Raw genomic sequence first — 14,895 nt, forward strand, 5'->3', positions numbered from 1 at the left:
TGAAAGGTTCCTTGGGTATTTTTTTTCTTTTTTTATTACAGTTTTTAGAAGAAAAAATCAAAATTCAGCTCTATTGTCATCACACTGTCAGAAGTATAACGCAACTAAGTTCACTCCGCATTTAACCCACAGTGCCAGAGTGGCAGTCTGTGGGAGTGGGGCTTTGTTGCGGTTCCTCCAACTATTTCAGTGTCAATTATTTACTCTTTTTTATTGTAGTATGTTTGCTAATATCGGTGCACACATTTATCAAACACCCTATGACAGTACTTCAAGATAACCAAGTGTTTTTATTTTGCTGAGGTTGAATGAACCAGCTGGAAGAGCAATTATGGTGTAACACAAGGAAGTGGAGGAATCCAACAAGCAGCTGACACTAGGGGGCTTGACTCTGGAGAATCTGTCAAACACTCAAATGTCTTAGTTTCATATTTGTGTTGTAGTTATTATGTTTAGTTTGGACTTTGATTTCTAGCTTTATTTATTTTTTGTCATTAGTTTTCTCCCTCCCTTCCTTGTTGTTTATAGGCTAGCCTATGTGCTTAAATACCCCTGTGTTCATTGTGAGAGGTCAGCTCTGTGGCCGAATAACCTCAGGATGAATCTACACTGTTCCTACAGAAAACGAACAAGCAAAACATCCATATTTTCTAAATAAAGACAAAATAAACTTTCCAACAGCCTTTGCTAACAAATAGACGGATAAATTTAAACATCCGTGCATTCTTGATAAAAGGTATAGTGGATAAAATTATTTTATATTTGAGTTCTGGGGCGAACATTTTTCCATTGTCATAACTTAACTACTTTTATCAATAATAATTCTGCATACAATAGATATCTATAAGTACTAATATCTACAAAAATTTATTATTTAAGTTCTTATTAAAATTGTTATTTATCTATGATTTCAATAAAGACTCCTAGATCACTTGCAGAGACATCATTTTATTTACCCCATATAACGCCAAATGTAGTTCTGAAAAGACCATGAATTCTGTACTTATCATCTTTAATGTTAGTATATTGATGTGCATAATTAACCACAAAGAATTCAAATGTTTTGAATATTCCACCTGAGAGTATTACTGCTGCCACCGTCTGTATCAGAGGGAATAAAATGGTAGGGGTGGCCAATGATTGGCTAATGGTGGGGCTGGCCCCCATCTAGTTTCGCCCCTGCTCACAGTTACCAACTAATGGATCACATTTACTGAAGGCTCAGAGTTAGCAATGGCATACACAGATTAAGACTGGAATTAACATTTTATTAAGCTTATAAAACATATTCTTGGTTAAAAAAAAAATATTATTATTATTCTAAGTTCTCATTAAAAAAAATTAAGTTGTAGAAATTGATTTTATGTTCTTTCAGCATGCATTTTTTTCCCCCTACCATTAATCCAAATATGATTAAATATCTCTTATTTTGTTTTTCAACTTGACACTTTCTTTATTTTCATATTCATATTCTCTACTTGTGCATTTTGAACAAACATCTCCCTTTTTCTCATCGAGGCAGCAGCTATCGACTGATCGAGTCTGCCCCGATCCAGCGCGCATGCGCAGTAGAGCGTTCAATAAAGATTCCGATGTGGCCAAAACAAGACTCTAACCTTCTAATCTCTCCTTTTTAATCAGGTATTCAAAATGAAAGCGTTTATTCTGGCTGTGGTTTTTGCATGTGGCTTTGCTGCAGGGAGTGAAGACGAGAGGCTGCCTAATAAATGTGAAGGTATGCAGAGAAAAAAAAAAACTGGTGTAAAACTGGGGCTGTGAAGATAGTTAATTTTTATAATGCATGTAAAAAGTTATCTTTAGAGTTATTAAGGGAGTTGACAGAAAATTTAAAGGGGACGATTATATGTTGTGGAGATGTAAATGCACATAGCACTTTATGGGGAAGTCAAAATGATAGTAATGGAGAAGTAATAGAAGAAATGATTGATATAAACAATCTAATATGTTTAAATGATGGGAATGGTACACTAATAAATATTAGGAAAATGAAACAATAGGAAGGGGTCATTATGATACAGTGATAGAATTAGGATTGAATATGGAAGAGAAATTTAGAATGATTACTGAAGTCATTTAAAGACAATTAATATTCATCAAAATATAAAGGGTCAGCTAAAGAAGCTGCTAAACAGTCAACAAATCTGAAAGAAGGGAAACATAAAAAGAAAATTGTACCATAGTGGATAGAGGCATGTGGAAATGTGATTAAACCTCGAAATAAAGCATTTAAAGTATAAAAAAAACTCAGAATATACAAAATCTTCTTGGATATAAAAGGCAGCCGGCAATGATGATAAAAACAATTAAAAATGCAAGGAAGATATACATATATATATATATATTTTTTTTTTTTTTTACTGATCAAGGTAAAAACTTTATTTTCTGTATACCTGGTTAAAAGAGTAAATCATGAGCTTAGATTTGTTTTCCACAAAAACTGTCACTGTTACCATTTGCCTTTTATTTGATAAAGGTACATGTGAATATTCTATCCTTTATAGTGCAGTAGGCAGGTTTGAACTTGTTACACCGATATGCATATGTTTGTAGGACATAGTAGGTGCAACTTAAAGTTGACACAATGCAGGGTTGTCCTTTTTTTTATTAAATTTTTATTTTAACAGGTTCCTGTCTGGTGTTATGGCAATAAGAGTAATTGTCTTGATGCCAAAAAGAGCCCAACAGATTTTACTATCACAAATAGAGCAGTACGGCTATCCCCATAGTGTTCCGCTTGATTTATGCATATAAATAGCTTTATTATAATTATGCATAAAGTTTTACAGATTATATGGACACTGCAATGTAGAATACTGTACAGTGGAGGCCTATTAATCAACTGCAGAGACAGCGCTCAGAAAGGCAAAACTATACGGATTAACAAAAATTGAGGGGAAAAGAGTTTAGTGCTCCTCTTGTTCCTCTAAAAGTATCTGACAGAGAGATTCTAGAAAACATAAGATGTGCAAAAGTAAAAGAAGCGAAACATTGAAAAACTAAAAGAAATGGAGAAAGGTGTGACAGCTTATCATTACTGATCTAATTTGAAGAAGAGCAGTTACCCAGCAAGGTTTTCATTGGATATATGAGCTACAATGTCAAAATGTTCAATCCTCCGCCTCTGAGATGTTTCAAATGCCAAATATTTGGTCATATAGCAGCCGAATGTAAGGGCAAACTGATGCTGGAGAGCATGAATGTAGAAAGTGTGATGAAGAAGTTAAAATTATATGCTGTAACTATGGTGGAGGTCATCAGCCATCCTGTACAGTGTGGCCAGCTGGGGCAACAGCATTACGGAGAGGGACAGAAAAAAACTAGACAAGATCATCAAGAGGTCCAGCTCAGTCCTGGGCTGTCCTCTGGACTCTGTACAGCAGGTGGGGGACAGGAGGGCCCTGTCCAAACTCATGTCTATGCTGGACCATGAGGACCACCCCCTGAAGGACACTCTCTCTGCTCTGGAGAGCAGCTTCAGTGAAAGACTGATACACCCTCGCTGTATAAAGGAGAGATTCCGCAGATCCTTTCTTCCCGCTGCTGTCAGACTGTACAACCAACAATGCTAGCTCCGTATCAACCATATGTCCACCGTCACTTTACCTGTTATTATTGCATATCTATTGTATACATCACTCATACCTATTTAAATCTGCAATAATTTAATACAATCAATCATTTGCACAGAACTTTACTGTTGTCACTTTATACCAGTGTTGCCTTGTCTGTCTGTATATACTTAATGTGTGTATATATATATATATATATATATATTTTTTTTTTATACTTTGTATTCTTCTTCTTCTTTTTTCCTACTGTACTGTGATGCAACGCTGCAATTTCCCCACTGTGGGACAAATAAAGGATTATCTTATCTTATCTTATCTTACTGCTGCTTATCACGGATGGGAAGTGAGCAAAAGATCTGAAGAGATCAGAAAAGTGAAATTAGAGCTTGGAATAAATTATGCTGAAGCTGCAAAGGGAATCCCATCCCAGTCAGAAAGACCCAATCCAACAGTTAAGCAAATGACAAGTTCAAAACCATGCAGTGTCCTGTTTTTCAGAAAATTCAATGATTGTTAAAAGGATTTTGTACTTTTTATGGTAGAAGTGATCAATTGTACTGCTCAGATGACAAAGAAAACTGAAAAAACAAATTAAATAATAGTGAAAGCTGCAGAAAACTATCTTGAAGTTAGAGATTTAAACTGGGAAACGGTTGAAAGTGTGATGGGAAAACAAATATGACCATCAGAAAGCGGCAGAGTGACATAAGCCTAAAGACAAACTTGTAGTTATGAGGATGAATTTGATTATGCATTTCATTATGTTGGGTTAAAACATACAGCTTAGAAAACTATATATTTTTTTTCAGGGTTGAGTCTTGTTTCCTGTTTCCTCATTTAACTCCTTATCAGTTTGTGGCGGTAATGCACTTTAACTAGTTTGCCAACCACCATAAAAGCTTACAATAAGAAGAAGAGGAAAAAAAGAAAACAGCTGAGCACTGATTGATTGCAGCAGATCTGCAATCTGTAAAAGTGTCCATTTCATGAGTCTCTAATCAGTATCTAAAGGGTTTTTTACTTGTCTCTGTGTGTCAGTGTGTAAGATTCTGACTACGGAGCTGCAGGAGGCTCTGGAGAAAACGGGTCGGTCCAAAGAGGTGCTGGAGGTGGGAGAGGTGTTGGACACGGGCAAGAGGAGGAGGAAGATTAGATACAACACCTCGTAAGTCTGGGCTGCCTCTTATGTTTTTATCTTTTTCATGTTTAACCAATGTCGGGATGGAAAAGGAAGGGTCTTTACCTTTTTTCAGTCTGTGAGCCCAAATGGAGAGAAGGAGAACCACTTTACTAATATATGTAGTGCAAATAGTCCCTGTGTATTTGATGTTACTGTAAATTAGACTTAACTTTATTATATCCCTTGGGATTACTCCTTCAGGGAAATTCTGGTTCTGGTAGCTTACATAGAGTACAAAGAGTTAAAGCGAAATGCCATTAAAGATAACAAAATGACAGACAATATAAAAAGAGTGCATATAGTACAAAAAAGCATTAAAAAAGAAAAAAAAAGTTGTAATGTCCTAGAGTACGTTTCCCTGAGATATAGAAAATATCTGCACAGTAGAGAGCTAAGGGAAGACTACATAGTAGTTGGCATGTGTTATTGCACAGTGAGAGAGAAGAATATTGCACATGAGTGACAATAGGTGATGTTTTACGTAAGATGTCCAAGGAGGGGGGTGCTGACCCTTGTCCCTGCTCCTATCACCTCCTCCTTCCCCTAAGGGAGGAGTTGTACAGCTTGGTGGCTTGAAGAACAAAGGAGTTCAACAGTCTCTCCCACTGATCAGGCTCCTCTGAGTGGTAAAGATGATGGCTTGCATTGTTCATAATGTCCAGCAGTTTAAGCGTCCTTGTCTCTACCACCGTCCTCAGAGGGTCCAGCTTCTTGCCAATCACAAAGCCGGCTTGCCTCACCAGTTTGTTCAGTCTGGATGTGTCCTTCATGGATGTGCTGCTCCCCCCGCACAGTGTAGAAGAGGACACTGGCAACCACAGGCTGGTAGAACTTCTCGAGCAGCTTATTGCAGATTTTCAACGACCTCAGTCTCCTCAGGAAGTACATCCTGCCCCTAGTCTTCCTGTGCAGCTGGTTGGTGAGTGTTTGACCAGTCCAGTTTACTATCCAGCCACACCCAAAGGTATTTGTATGAATCCACAGCTTCCACCTCAGCCCCCTCCAGTAGTACGGGCTTAGTCTTTGGTCCATTCCTCCCATAGTCTATGACCAGCTCATTTTTCTGGAGATGTTACTTCTAGGTGGTTGGTGCGGCACCAGGTGGCAAAGTCCCCCACCTCTCTGTTGTCACTGATACAATCCACAATGGCGGTGTCATCTTCGTACTTCTGTACGTGACACAGCTCAGAGTTGTAACAGAAGTCAGAGGTGTATAAGGTTAAGAGGACAGGGCCCAGCACTCTGCTCTGGGGGGTCTCCAGTGCTGCTGATCAGTTTCAGAGATTGTGTCTTTCAGCCTGACATACTGTGGCCTGTCTGTGAGGTAGCTGGAGATCCATGCCACCAGGCGGGGGTCCACTCCCATTCTATTCAGTTTATCTCTTAGCTCAGTTTGTTTCAACACCTTGATGGAAAATGGACAAAGAGTCCAAGGTTGCATGGTTAAAGTCACCCAAAATGATTAGAAATGTAATAAGGTTCTGATTTTGTAGTCAGGCTGTGGCAGCGTGTATCTCCTCACATTCAGTGGCTGAGCAGCTCTTGGGGGGAATGTAAGCACAGTCATGTGACGGAATTCCCTCGGCAGATAATATGGCTGCATGCCAACGGCTAACAGCTCGAGGTCCCGGCAGCATAACACAGTCTTTACAGAGGTATGTCCTGAGTTACACCAGCGGTGGTTGATAAACATGATCAGGCCCCACTAGCTTTGGTGTCTCTGTCGGCTCTCACTGCAGTGAATCTCAGGAGGTCCACATTACCTTCCGCTACGAGGTGGTTTAGCCTTTTCTTGGTGAAATCAGCAGGCCGCTCTCTAAATTTGCAGGTTGTTCAGTGCAGTCAGGTCGTCAGTCTTGTTAGACATCGAGTTCACATTCCCCATGATTATAGAGGGGATTAACGGTTTGTGGCTCCTCGAATTCTCTGCTAGCCTAGCCCGATACTTATGCTCTCTGTCCCCGTTGTGTTTAATTAAATGCTGAACACTTCTTATACCTCTGTTTTTTTTTTAACTATACAGCTAACTTTTAAATTTTTTTTTCTTTGAATAGTATTATTTCTGCATTTTTTTTTATGTATTTTGTTTTTCAAGCATTGTGTCTACTTGTTTTGCCATATTTTCCAACAGTGGGATGATAAAGGCCTTTATTTTTCTAATTATACCCCCTTTTTCCCTCGATCCATCCATATTATTGATACACCCGCTCATTACCTGCAAAGAGCTGAGGTCTTGTAGCCATATTCATAATAAAAACTCCATAATCGGGGTTTTTTGAAGTATGTAAATATTAAAATAAAATTGACCCGAAAATCGAGCCTTGAGGAACACCTATGTATTATTTATTTTTATTTAAGTTTTTTCACATGTCGAAAATACAGCATTAATTCAAGAATGCTTCAGACAGAAGATTTTTTTTGCAACTGTATAATTAATGTTTGTTATATTTGTGTTGGATCCTATGTTTTCTATGCATTTTTCCATGTAGACATTTGGCCTCGGAAGCTTTGTTTCTTGTCTCTTTATTAGAGGTCAGTATTAAACTTTTTTGTTCTATTTTAGAGAAACTCGGCTGACGGAGGCAGTGGACAACATATGTGAGCGCATCCTGCAGTATAAAGTTCACGCTGAGAGGCCCGGTAGCCTCAGATACCCCAAGGTAATATTTTCTTACATTTTATGTAAATTGGAGCTAGCAGTGGTCACCGCTGGATTATTTTCTACTATTTCACCACCGTATTAAACTGTGTGTATTCAAACATTTGGTTTGTCTTCTTGTCATTTGGCTGCAGGGTTCCAGTCAAACCATGATGACTCTGAAGAATCTGGTCAACAAAGGAGTGAAAGTAGACCTGGGTATGCCCTATGAGCTCTGGGACGAACCGTCGGCTGAGGTGACAGACATGAAAAAACAGGTAAGATGGAAAACACCCAAAGGCTCGTGTTTGCCCTGCAGTGTTTCCATGTGGACTGGCATTGAAAGACAAAGTTTTATCTTTTGTTTGAACAGTGCGAGACGATGCTGGAGGAGTATGAGGAGGTGGTGGAGGACTGGTACTTCCACCATCAGGACCGGAGGCTGGAGAACTTCCTCTGTGAGAACCACGTCCTGAAGACGTCAAAGCAAGGTTCTGGCATTCAACACATAGCATGTGTTTTTCTTTCGTTTTTTAAGGGAAATTTTAGCTAAAGTTATACATGATGAAAAATGTAATAATTTGATCTCTTTTTGTAATTACTCAAATGAGAGGCACATAATCCTCATCATTTGACCAGGTGCCTCATACGAAACAAATTGTGGCAGGAGGAAAAAAACAAAAACAAAACCCAGACAGGTTCTTTGGTGCCCGAGGCGAGATAAAGCTGAATACAATAAACACAAATGAGGAAAAATTTGATCACACCAACAAAAAACTTTAGGAAATATTTCCAAAGCAGCTGAAAGTTTTTTGCATTTCACTGAATAAGGAGCGACAATCCAGCTAAACCCTGTTTCCTTAGATCCATTTCTGCTCTAATACACCTGAACCATATTATTAGGTCAGTAGCAGGACTAGAGAACTTGTTTGATTGCTGAGGATGTATTTGAGCCATTTTTTTTCAGGTGTATTGGACAAAAACTAAAAGCTGTAAGACACGATCTGTGACATAGACCAAGGCCCAATACCGAACCGGGCCGCTAAGCACCAACCCTGAGTGCTAACCCTCTGTTTGTGGATGTTTAGCGAGTCTGCATAAGTACAGACTCACTGGAATTTGGCATCAGGTGTAACAGTAGTATTGGGCCTTGGTGTAAACCACAGATTGGTGTCTTACAGCTTTTAGTTTAGGTCCAATACAACGAAAAAAATGATTCAAATACATCCTCAGAAAGCAATGACAGAGGAAGCGCGTGCATTTAAATGTAAGTTCCACCGGTTTGCTGCATTTTCATTACACTGATGAAAAATCATAAGTTAGGTATAAGAAAAAATTTAATTCCAAAGTGGACAATCCAAATACTTTTCTTGGACTGTATACATTTGTTTTAACAAAGGGGTGAATGTTATATTTTATGTCACCCTGTGCTAAAGAGCTACAGCCACGCACATGGGACGTCACTGTGTTGCCATAGCAACGACTACTTTCTTTATCTGTTGAAGGGAAGAGGCCGTCCCATTCCCCCACCCCCCCTTAAATCATGGCGCCTTCCACAGCTGCGAGTGTGACTTTATTGCGAATGACATATTGATAGTTAAAGCGATAGCGGTAAGGGAGCGGTCTGAGATTCAGCCCAAGAGTTTTAAAATGGTCCCCAAACTCGGGGCCCTTAGGGGCCAAGTGTTTCTATTCTGATGCACACCTGACTTCAGTGACTAGGTGATGCAATCATTTAGATTATGCAGGACTATAACTGAATTTTTTGAAGTTATTGTAAGCAGAACGCAACTGCTTTTTATTGTGTAACATTAAACACTAGAATTTAATATCTGATCAAAAATTTAAAATGTACAGGTTTTGCCGTTACGCTCCTGAAGTTTTTGTGTTCCTACATGCAGACTGTCTGAAGGAGGTGTGGAAAGGTTACACGGGCGATAAAGGAGGAGCTGAAGAAGCAAGCGGAGCGGAGAGAGTGGAAAGCGCTGCACACGACGCTGGAGAACTCTGAGGAAAAAACATGAAAGAAGAGAGGATTACACTACACTCCACCATTAAACTGCAGCTGCAGCTCCAAGGACAGAGGCAGAAATGATCTCTGCTGATGGGACAATCTTAACTTTTTAGAAATAACACTTTTTGTATAATTTATACAGATTTTGCATCATTTTACTCCCATTGCACCATGTACAGTTTTATATACTGGAATAAATCTTTTCTTTTTTAAACATTGTTGTTGACTCGTTTAATGCATGTCTCTTGGATCTTTGGAAGGTTAGCATGTTGGCGTCCGAGCTGCTCAGGTAATCAGGCCCCATCAGATTCAGCTGTTCCTCTCTTGGCCCCTCTAAACACACCAAATCAGAGAAGTGGCAAAACCAACCATAAAAATGAGTGTTTTTCCTTCCTTTTTCTTATTAACTGCCTGTTTTCTCCAAGCTAGGAGCTACTCGTATCCAACCGAACAGCTTTTTCTGACCTACTCTGACCTGGCTGCTCTCAGACTGAGCTTCCTGCTGCAGTCTGATCTCCAGGCCCTTTTGGTGAGCTGTCAGGAAAACAGCATGGAGATAACGATGAGGCCACATCTCTTAGACCCAGACTTCCCTGTGAAGCTTGTCGAATGAGGCTCGGATCACCTGTTTCTGGATGGGATCGCTGCACCTCCAGGCGTCGGTTTAACAGAGAGTTCATCATCAGTGCTCCTCTGGCTGAGTGTGGCAGCAGACTGATGGTGGGCGAGACCTTTTCACCCTCAGCTGCTCCAGTTGAGAGCTGCTTCATACTGCCCCCTGCTGGCTATTTTTTCTAATGGTAATTTTTGGGTTGTTTATTTTTCAGTATACAGGCGATGCAGTAATACACTTCTGTTGTTCTTCCATAGATTATCACCTGGTGACACTTTCCAAATGGTTACCATTCCAGTACCGTGTTGCTACAGAAGGTGAAAAATTATGGACATTTGAATTAGTAATCGTTTTTAATAATCGGATTAATCATAATTAAATAATCATCAACTAATTTAGCAATCGATTAATCGTTTACTGCAGTACAGAGACTCTAAAACATGCCTTTAGCTGAATGACTGACCAAAATTGTAAAAATATTTATATAAATACTTTGCATTTAAGTTAAAAAAAAAACTTTTTCGTCTGTCAATATGCTATATCCAGAACTATAGTGGAAAAGTTTTAGTTTCACCTGGATTCATTTAATAAAAACTTTTCTTTAAGGAACATTTAGCTATCCGATTATTAATGGTTTGTCTTTTTATATATCTAAACAATTTCATTAATACCAAAACTGAGCCCTGAGTGTTTTATGGTTTGATCCATGATTGTCGGCTCCTCTAAAAACTTGCCAGTCAGTGGAAATATAATATTTCACCAATAAACGAACAACATTTGACTTTAATTATACAGCTACACTTTATTTACAACAGTTATTTGCTGCTTAATGTTGTAATCAGTTTGTATTTTTCTATATTACCACCTTCCACATGTTTATTAATCTGCCTGGAGTCTTGTGTTTTTTAACTGAAGGTTTGCTGTGAGCAGTGGAGCTCTGAAGCCAACATGGACGTCCCTCTACTCCGTCCACTCGGCTCATCTCAGCCTCGATTTCTGACGGGTGAGATGTCCGCAGAGTGCTGGGAAGAAACAGCCATGCAGCTGCTTAGTATGAAAAGGCTGAGGCCTTTCTGCTGACCTTGTCTAAAACCTTCATAGGTGTCATGAAATGTACGTTCTTTCTTTCTACACTGAGAAAAAAATAATGCAACCATTTTTGGGCATTTACGTAATCATATTTAGTTACTTTAACGCAATTGTTTCATGTTAGCTGGATAGGCCATGAAACAATTTTGTTAATAATTGCTCTAATTGTTTGTAAATAAATGCCAAAAGCAGTTGCATTAGTTTTTTCAGTGTAAAACCTTTAGATTTCTGAGGTTTTAACTTATTTCTTATTCCTTAGTCCATTGAGAGCATTTCAGTTCAGTTTTCTTCGCCTTAAGGACAAATTGTCTCTCAATTTTCCCTGTCTTACATTTTTTGTTGTGGAGGTTATACACAGATTTATTACAAAAGCAACTTTACACAGTGTTGGCTGTACCATGCTGTGGGCTTTTCAGATGAAATTAGTTTCTCTTTTCCCTTTTAGAAATAAGTAATACTTTCAAGTTAAATCCTATTGATTATATAGAGGACTCTGGTAGCAGTGGAACAAAATGTGTTTACGTTTCAAGAAATTTTGAAGTTCCTCATATTATTCCTTTAGAGTAATTTTTTTTAAGAAAATCATAATGGTATAAACGAAGAACATCTGACAGAATTGTTGTGGTTCTGTTTGCTTTGGTTTGTTATCATTTCATAGGTTTTAAATACACTGAAACTTTATTCTTTTTTTCCATCAGACAACTGGACTAGTGAGAGAAACTCACCCGTTTACTTAATGAGTGAAATGGTGAACATCGAAGGCTCAAAAGGCCATCATCAACATTACCACCGTCCTCTTCGCCTGTATGCAGGCAAGCGTGTGGCCACCCAGAGCCGTGATGCGGACTCACATGCCAGATACCCCTTCATAGACCACCAGGGGTGAGTCCTACATCTTCAATGTCCTCTGCACTTCCTCCACAGTCAATCCATCCATTTCCTTCTTGCAATAATTTCTGGAGCTGGAGGAGTTAAATCTTACAAAGACATGTCTGATGTTTGCAGATGTTTCATAGACTCCCAGCTGAGTGGCTCCGGCTCCAGCTTCCTGCCCCGGGTCTGGGACGAACTCCTCCACATTCAGCTTGAGTCATTCTTCTTCCACCAGGACCGCAGGAACTCAGTCAGTGCCAATTTTAATGCTTTATCTTCTTAGTTCCTGCATAAATGATACAAAAAAAAAAAAAAAAACACACACACACAACTGTCCTTCTATCCTCCCTGCAGATTTTCCTCACATGCTAGGCTACATGGAAGCTGTCCCTATCTCAAAGAAGGATCCAGAGAATAAAGCCTGCTCTTTTATAGCTGGAAGGTCCATGTTTGGGAAGATTAAGTCATACAAAGAAAAAAAAACAACAACAATATGTTATAAAACACATCTGGTTTGCTCTCAGGTGGAGATCAGCAGATGGGGATGATCATGTGTGTGAGAGCTGCAACAGAGCAGGAGAAAGGGCTGACAGCAGCAGTGCAGATTTCAGCCACGAGAGGGGGCTAATGAGTCACAGAGAGCAGGGCTTTAACGCTGGAAAGTGATGGGTTTCCTGACCAGCAGATGATAACCAAGATGTTGTTTTATTGCAGACCTGCAAAGAGATGAGTTTGGGTCCAATCATTTTCCTTCAGGAGGGAGATGACAACAGCAGCTCTGGATCCTGTAAAGAGGACTCAAAGATTTCATATTGCTGCCATCTAGAAGTTGTTTGCTCATAATTTCACTTAAAGAAAGACAAAACATATTAGTGTGTGGAACTAGGCATCTAAAGAAGAAGAAACGGGATAAATATAATATGAAAACGTTAAGACTAAGTTACAGGTTTTTGCAGATACTTTTTTAGAGAGACCTCTGCAATCTGGACTCCCTATGTTGCCAAGGTTACGAATAGCCAGTGCTGATATCTGCAAAAATAATAATTCCTTATAAAAACAGAGGCTGTGAGAAAAAAAAAGTTTGTTTTTTAATCCGAAAAATTGCACAAAAGTGTTTCTGCTCAATTTCATAGTGTCTTGCAAAAGCATTCAAACCTCACTTGACAACAAAGTATTTTATTAGGTTTTCATGTATCAGTTCGATTATCGCTGCCTTACCTACTGCGGAGTGGGAGGACAGATATATATTTACAGAAAAAAAAAACAGAAAAGGAACTATAGTGACCTATCTCTGCTGTGATACTTCAAAATAAAATTCAAAGCAACCCTTTGTCCTCAAAAGTCCCCCAATGTGTAGATGGCATCCACATAAAAAGCTTAATTGCAGAATAAATAAGAATATATATATTAGTGAACAAATGGCATAATGAGGACCAAAATGTACAAAACATTGCACATATTAAAACACCATCCCTACATGAAAATTGGTGCTGGCACCATCATGGGTTGGGATGCTTTGCTTCTGCATGCACAAAAAAAAGAAAAAAAAAAGAAAATCCTATTATTATACTATAGCATTTTTTCAGAACTTCTTTTTCTGCAATATTTGCACCCTTTTCCCCTAAGCTTAAGTGGCTGGTTAGAGACAAGGAAATACTGGAAAAGGCTCCAGAAACCTTGCGACTGGGGCAGAGGTTCGCCTCTAGGAGAACACTGACTCTGAAAAAGCACCTAGAGCTACAACAGCATGGTTTTAATCAATGCATCTATGAATTAGAATGGTCTAGTCAAAGCCTAGATCCAAATTTGATTCAGAATTTCTGTCAAGACTTGAACATTCAAATTCAAGGAAACTTCCCAACCAATTAGAACAAGAAAAACAGAATCTTAACTCATGCCACACTATTCCGATTTTTTTTTTTTTTTTTTTTTTTGTCATGCAAGACTTTGCATGAATTTCCTTCCACCTCCATGGTATGCTCTGCCTTGTGTTGGTCTGTCATAGGAGCCAGCTACTGTAGAATATACCAAATAGAAGCTACTGACATGTCCCTTCTACTAGAAAAGATATGGAAATCGAAGAGGGGATCAGCAGAGGGAAAGGAGGAAATATGATTGGCTCGTTCTAATCACCATCACCAGGAACAAACGGCTTCTCCATAGATCTAGATGGTTTAACCCAGAGTTGGACAGAGGTGGGGGGAGGAGTTAAACTTTGCTAAAGTTAGAGCAGCACTACAACGTTATATGTGATGAAAAGTACAATACAGTCAAACAATTACTAGGAATATATGCATAGTAACTGATTACTTTTAATCAGTTACATTTAGTTGTTCAGCTTTTCGAAAAACTAATTTACTTTTAGGAGTAGTTGTACTTTACTTTTTACTTTTACTAGTAATATACCTGTGGTTGTGTCTCCATTGTTGAGTATATTTTCTGGTTATTCTACCCACCATGTGTAACTGCATAGATCTGGGGAAAATAGAGTAAACAGTAGATGCTGTTGCTGGAAGTTCTTTATCCTTTCCTAACATATTTGCTTTACCTGTGGTAAAGAATGGTTTTATAAGATTTTACTGAAAAGAATTAAGGATTTGAAACATTTTCTTCAGCCCGTATTTTTTTTTATTGTCAACATTTTTTTTTCTACTTTTGTTTTATCCTAATTTGTGCTTTGAAATACCCAAATTAACAGATAACTCTCTGCACGTTTATTTTAAACAGTAAACTAGATATGACAAGCCAATTATTAGTTGTCGCTCCTACTTGAGTGATTTCCTCAATGATGACTTCCTACTTTTAGAAAAAAGTTAAAGTAATGCTGCTACTCTTAGCTGAGTGAAATGTATAATCAGTAATAATCACTTGACTAAATGTTTGAAGCAGTGGCTGATG

General features: G+C 38.6%; 1 protein-coding gene across 2 annotated transcripts; it reads left to right on the plus strand.

Annotated features, from left to right (window-relative positions):
- Nucleotides 1-1,560: 1,560 nt before the first annotated feature.
- Nucleotides 1,561-9,638, plus strand: cnpy4 (canopy FGF signaling regulator 4). 2 transcript variants are annotated; one of them, XM_038294853.1, is made up of 6 exons: nt 1,561-1,735; nt 4,629-4,755; nt 7,334-7,430; nt 7,564-7,686; nt 7,782-7,899; nt 9,310-9,638. In XM_038294853.1, exons 1-6 carry the CDS (start codon nt 1,651-1,653, stop codon nt 9,417-9,419), a joined length of 660 nt encoding a protein of 219 aa, XP_038150781.1. In that variant the 5' UTR covers nt 1,561-1,650; the 3' UTR covers nt 9,420-9,638. The 2 variants fall into 2 exon arrangements, with proteins under 2 accessions (XP_038150781.1, XP_038150782.1); XM_038294854.1 differs by lacking the exons at nt 7,334-7,430; nt 7,564-7,686; nt 7,782-7,899; nt 9,310-9,638 and adding an exon at nt 5,469-6,735.
- The last annotated feature ends 5,257 nt before the right edge of the window (nt 9,639-14,895 follow it).

Source organism: Cyprinodon tularosa, unplaced genomic scaffold (genome assembly GCF_016077235.1).
Source record: "Cyprinodon tularosa strain WSP-4 unplaced genomic scaffold, ASM1607723v1 ctg347, whole genome shotgun sequence".
Lineage (NCBI taxonomy): Eukaryota > Metazoa > Chordata > Actinopteri > Cyprinodontiformes > Cyprinodontidae > Cyprinodon > Cyprinodon tularosa.

Excerpts from the sequence above, each read along its gene's own strand:
- cnpy4 (XM_038294853.1), top strand. The coding sequence starts at position 1,651 with ATGAAAGCGTTTATTCTGGCTGTGGTTTTTGCATGTGGCTTTGCTGCA. Across the intron at positions 7,687-7,781 it reads TGACAGACATGAAAAAACAG|TGCGAGACGATGCTGGAGGA; the intron begins GTAAGATGGAAA and ends TTGTTTGAACAG. Across the intron at positions 7,900-9,309 it reads CCTGAAGACGTCAAAGCAAG|ACTGTCTGAAGGAGGTGTGG; the intron begins GTTCTGGCATTC and ends TCCTACATGCAG.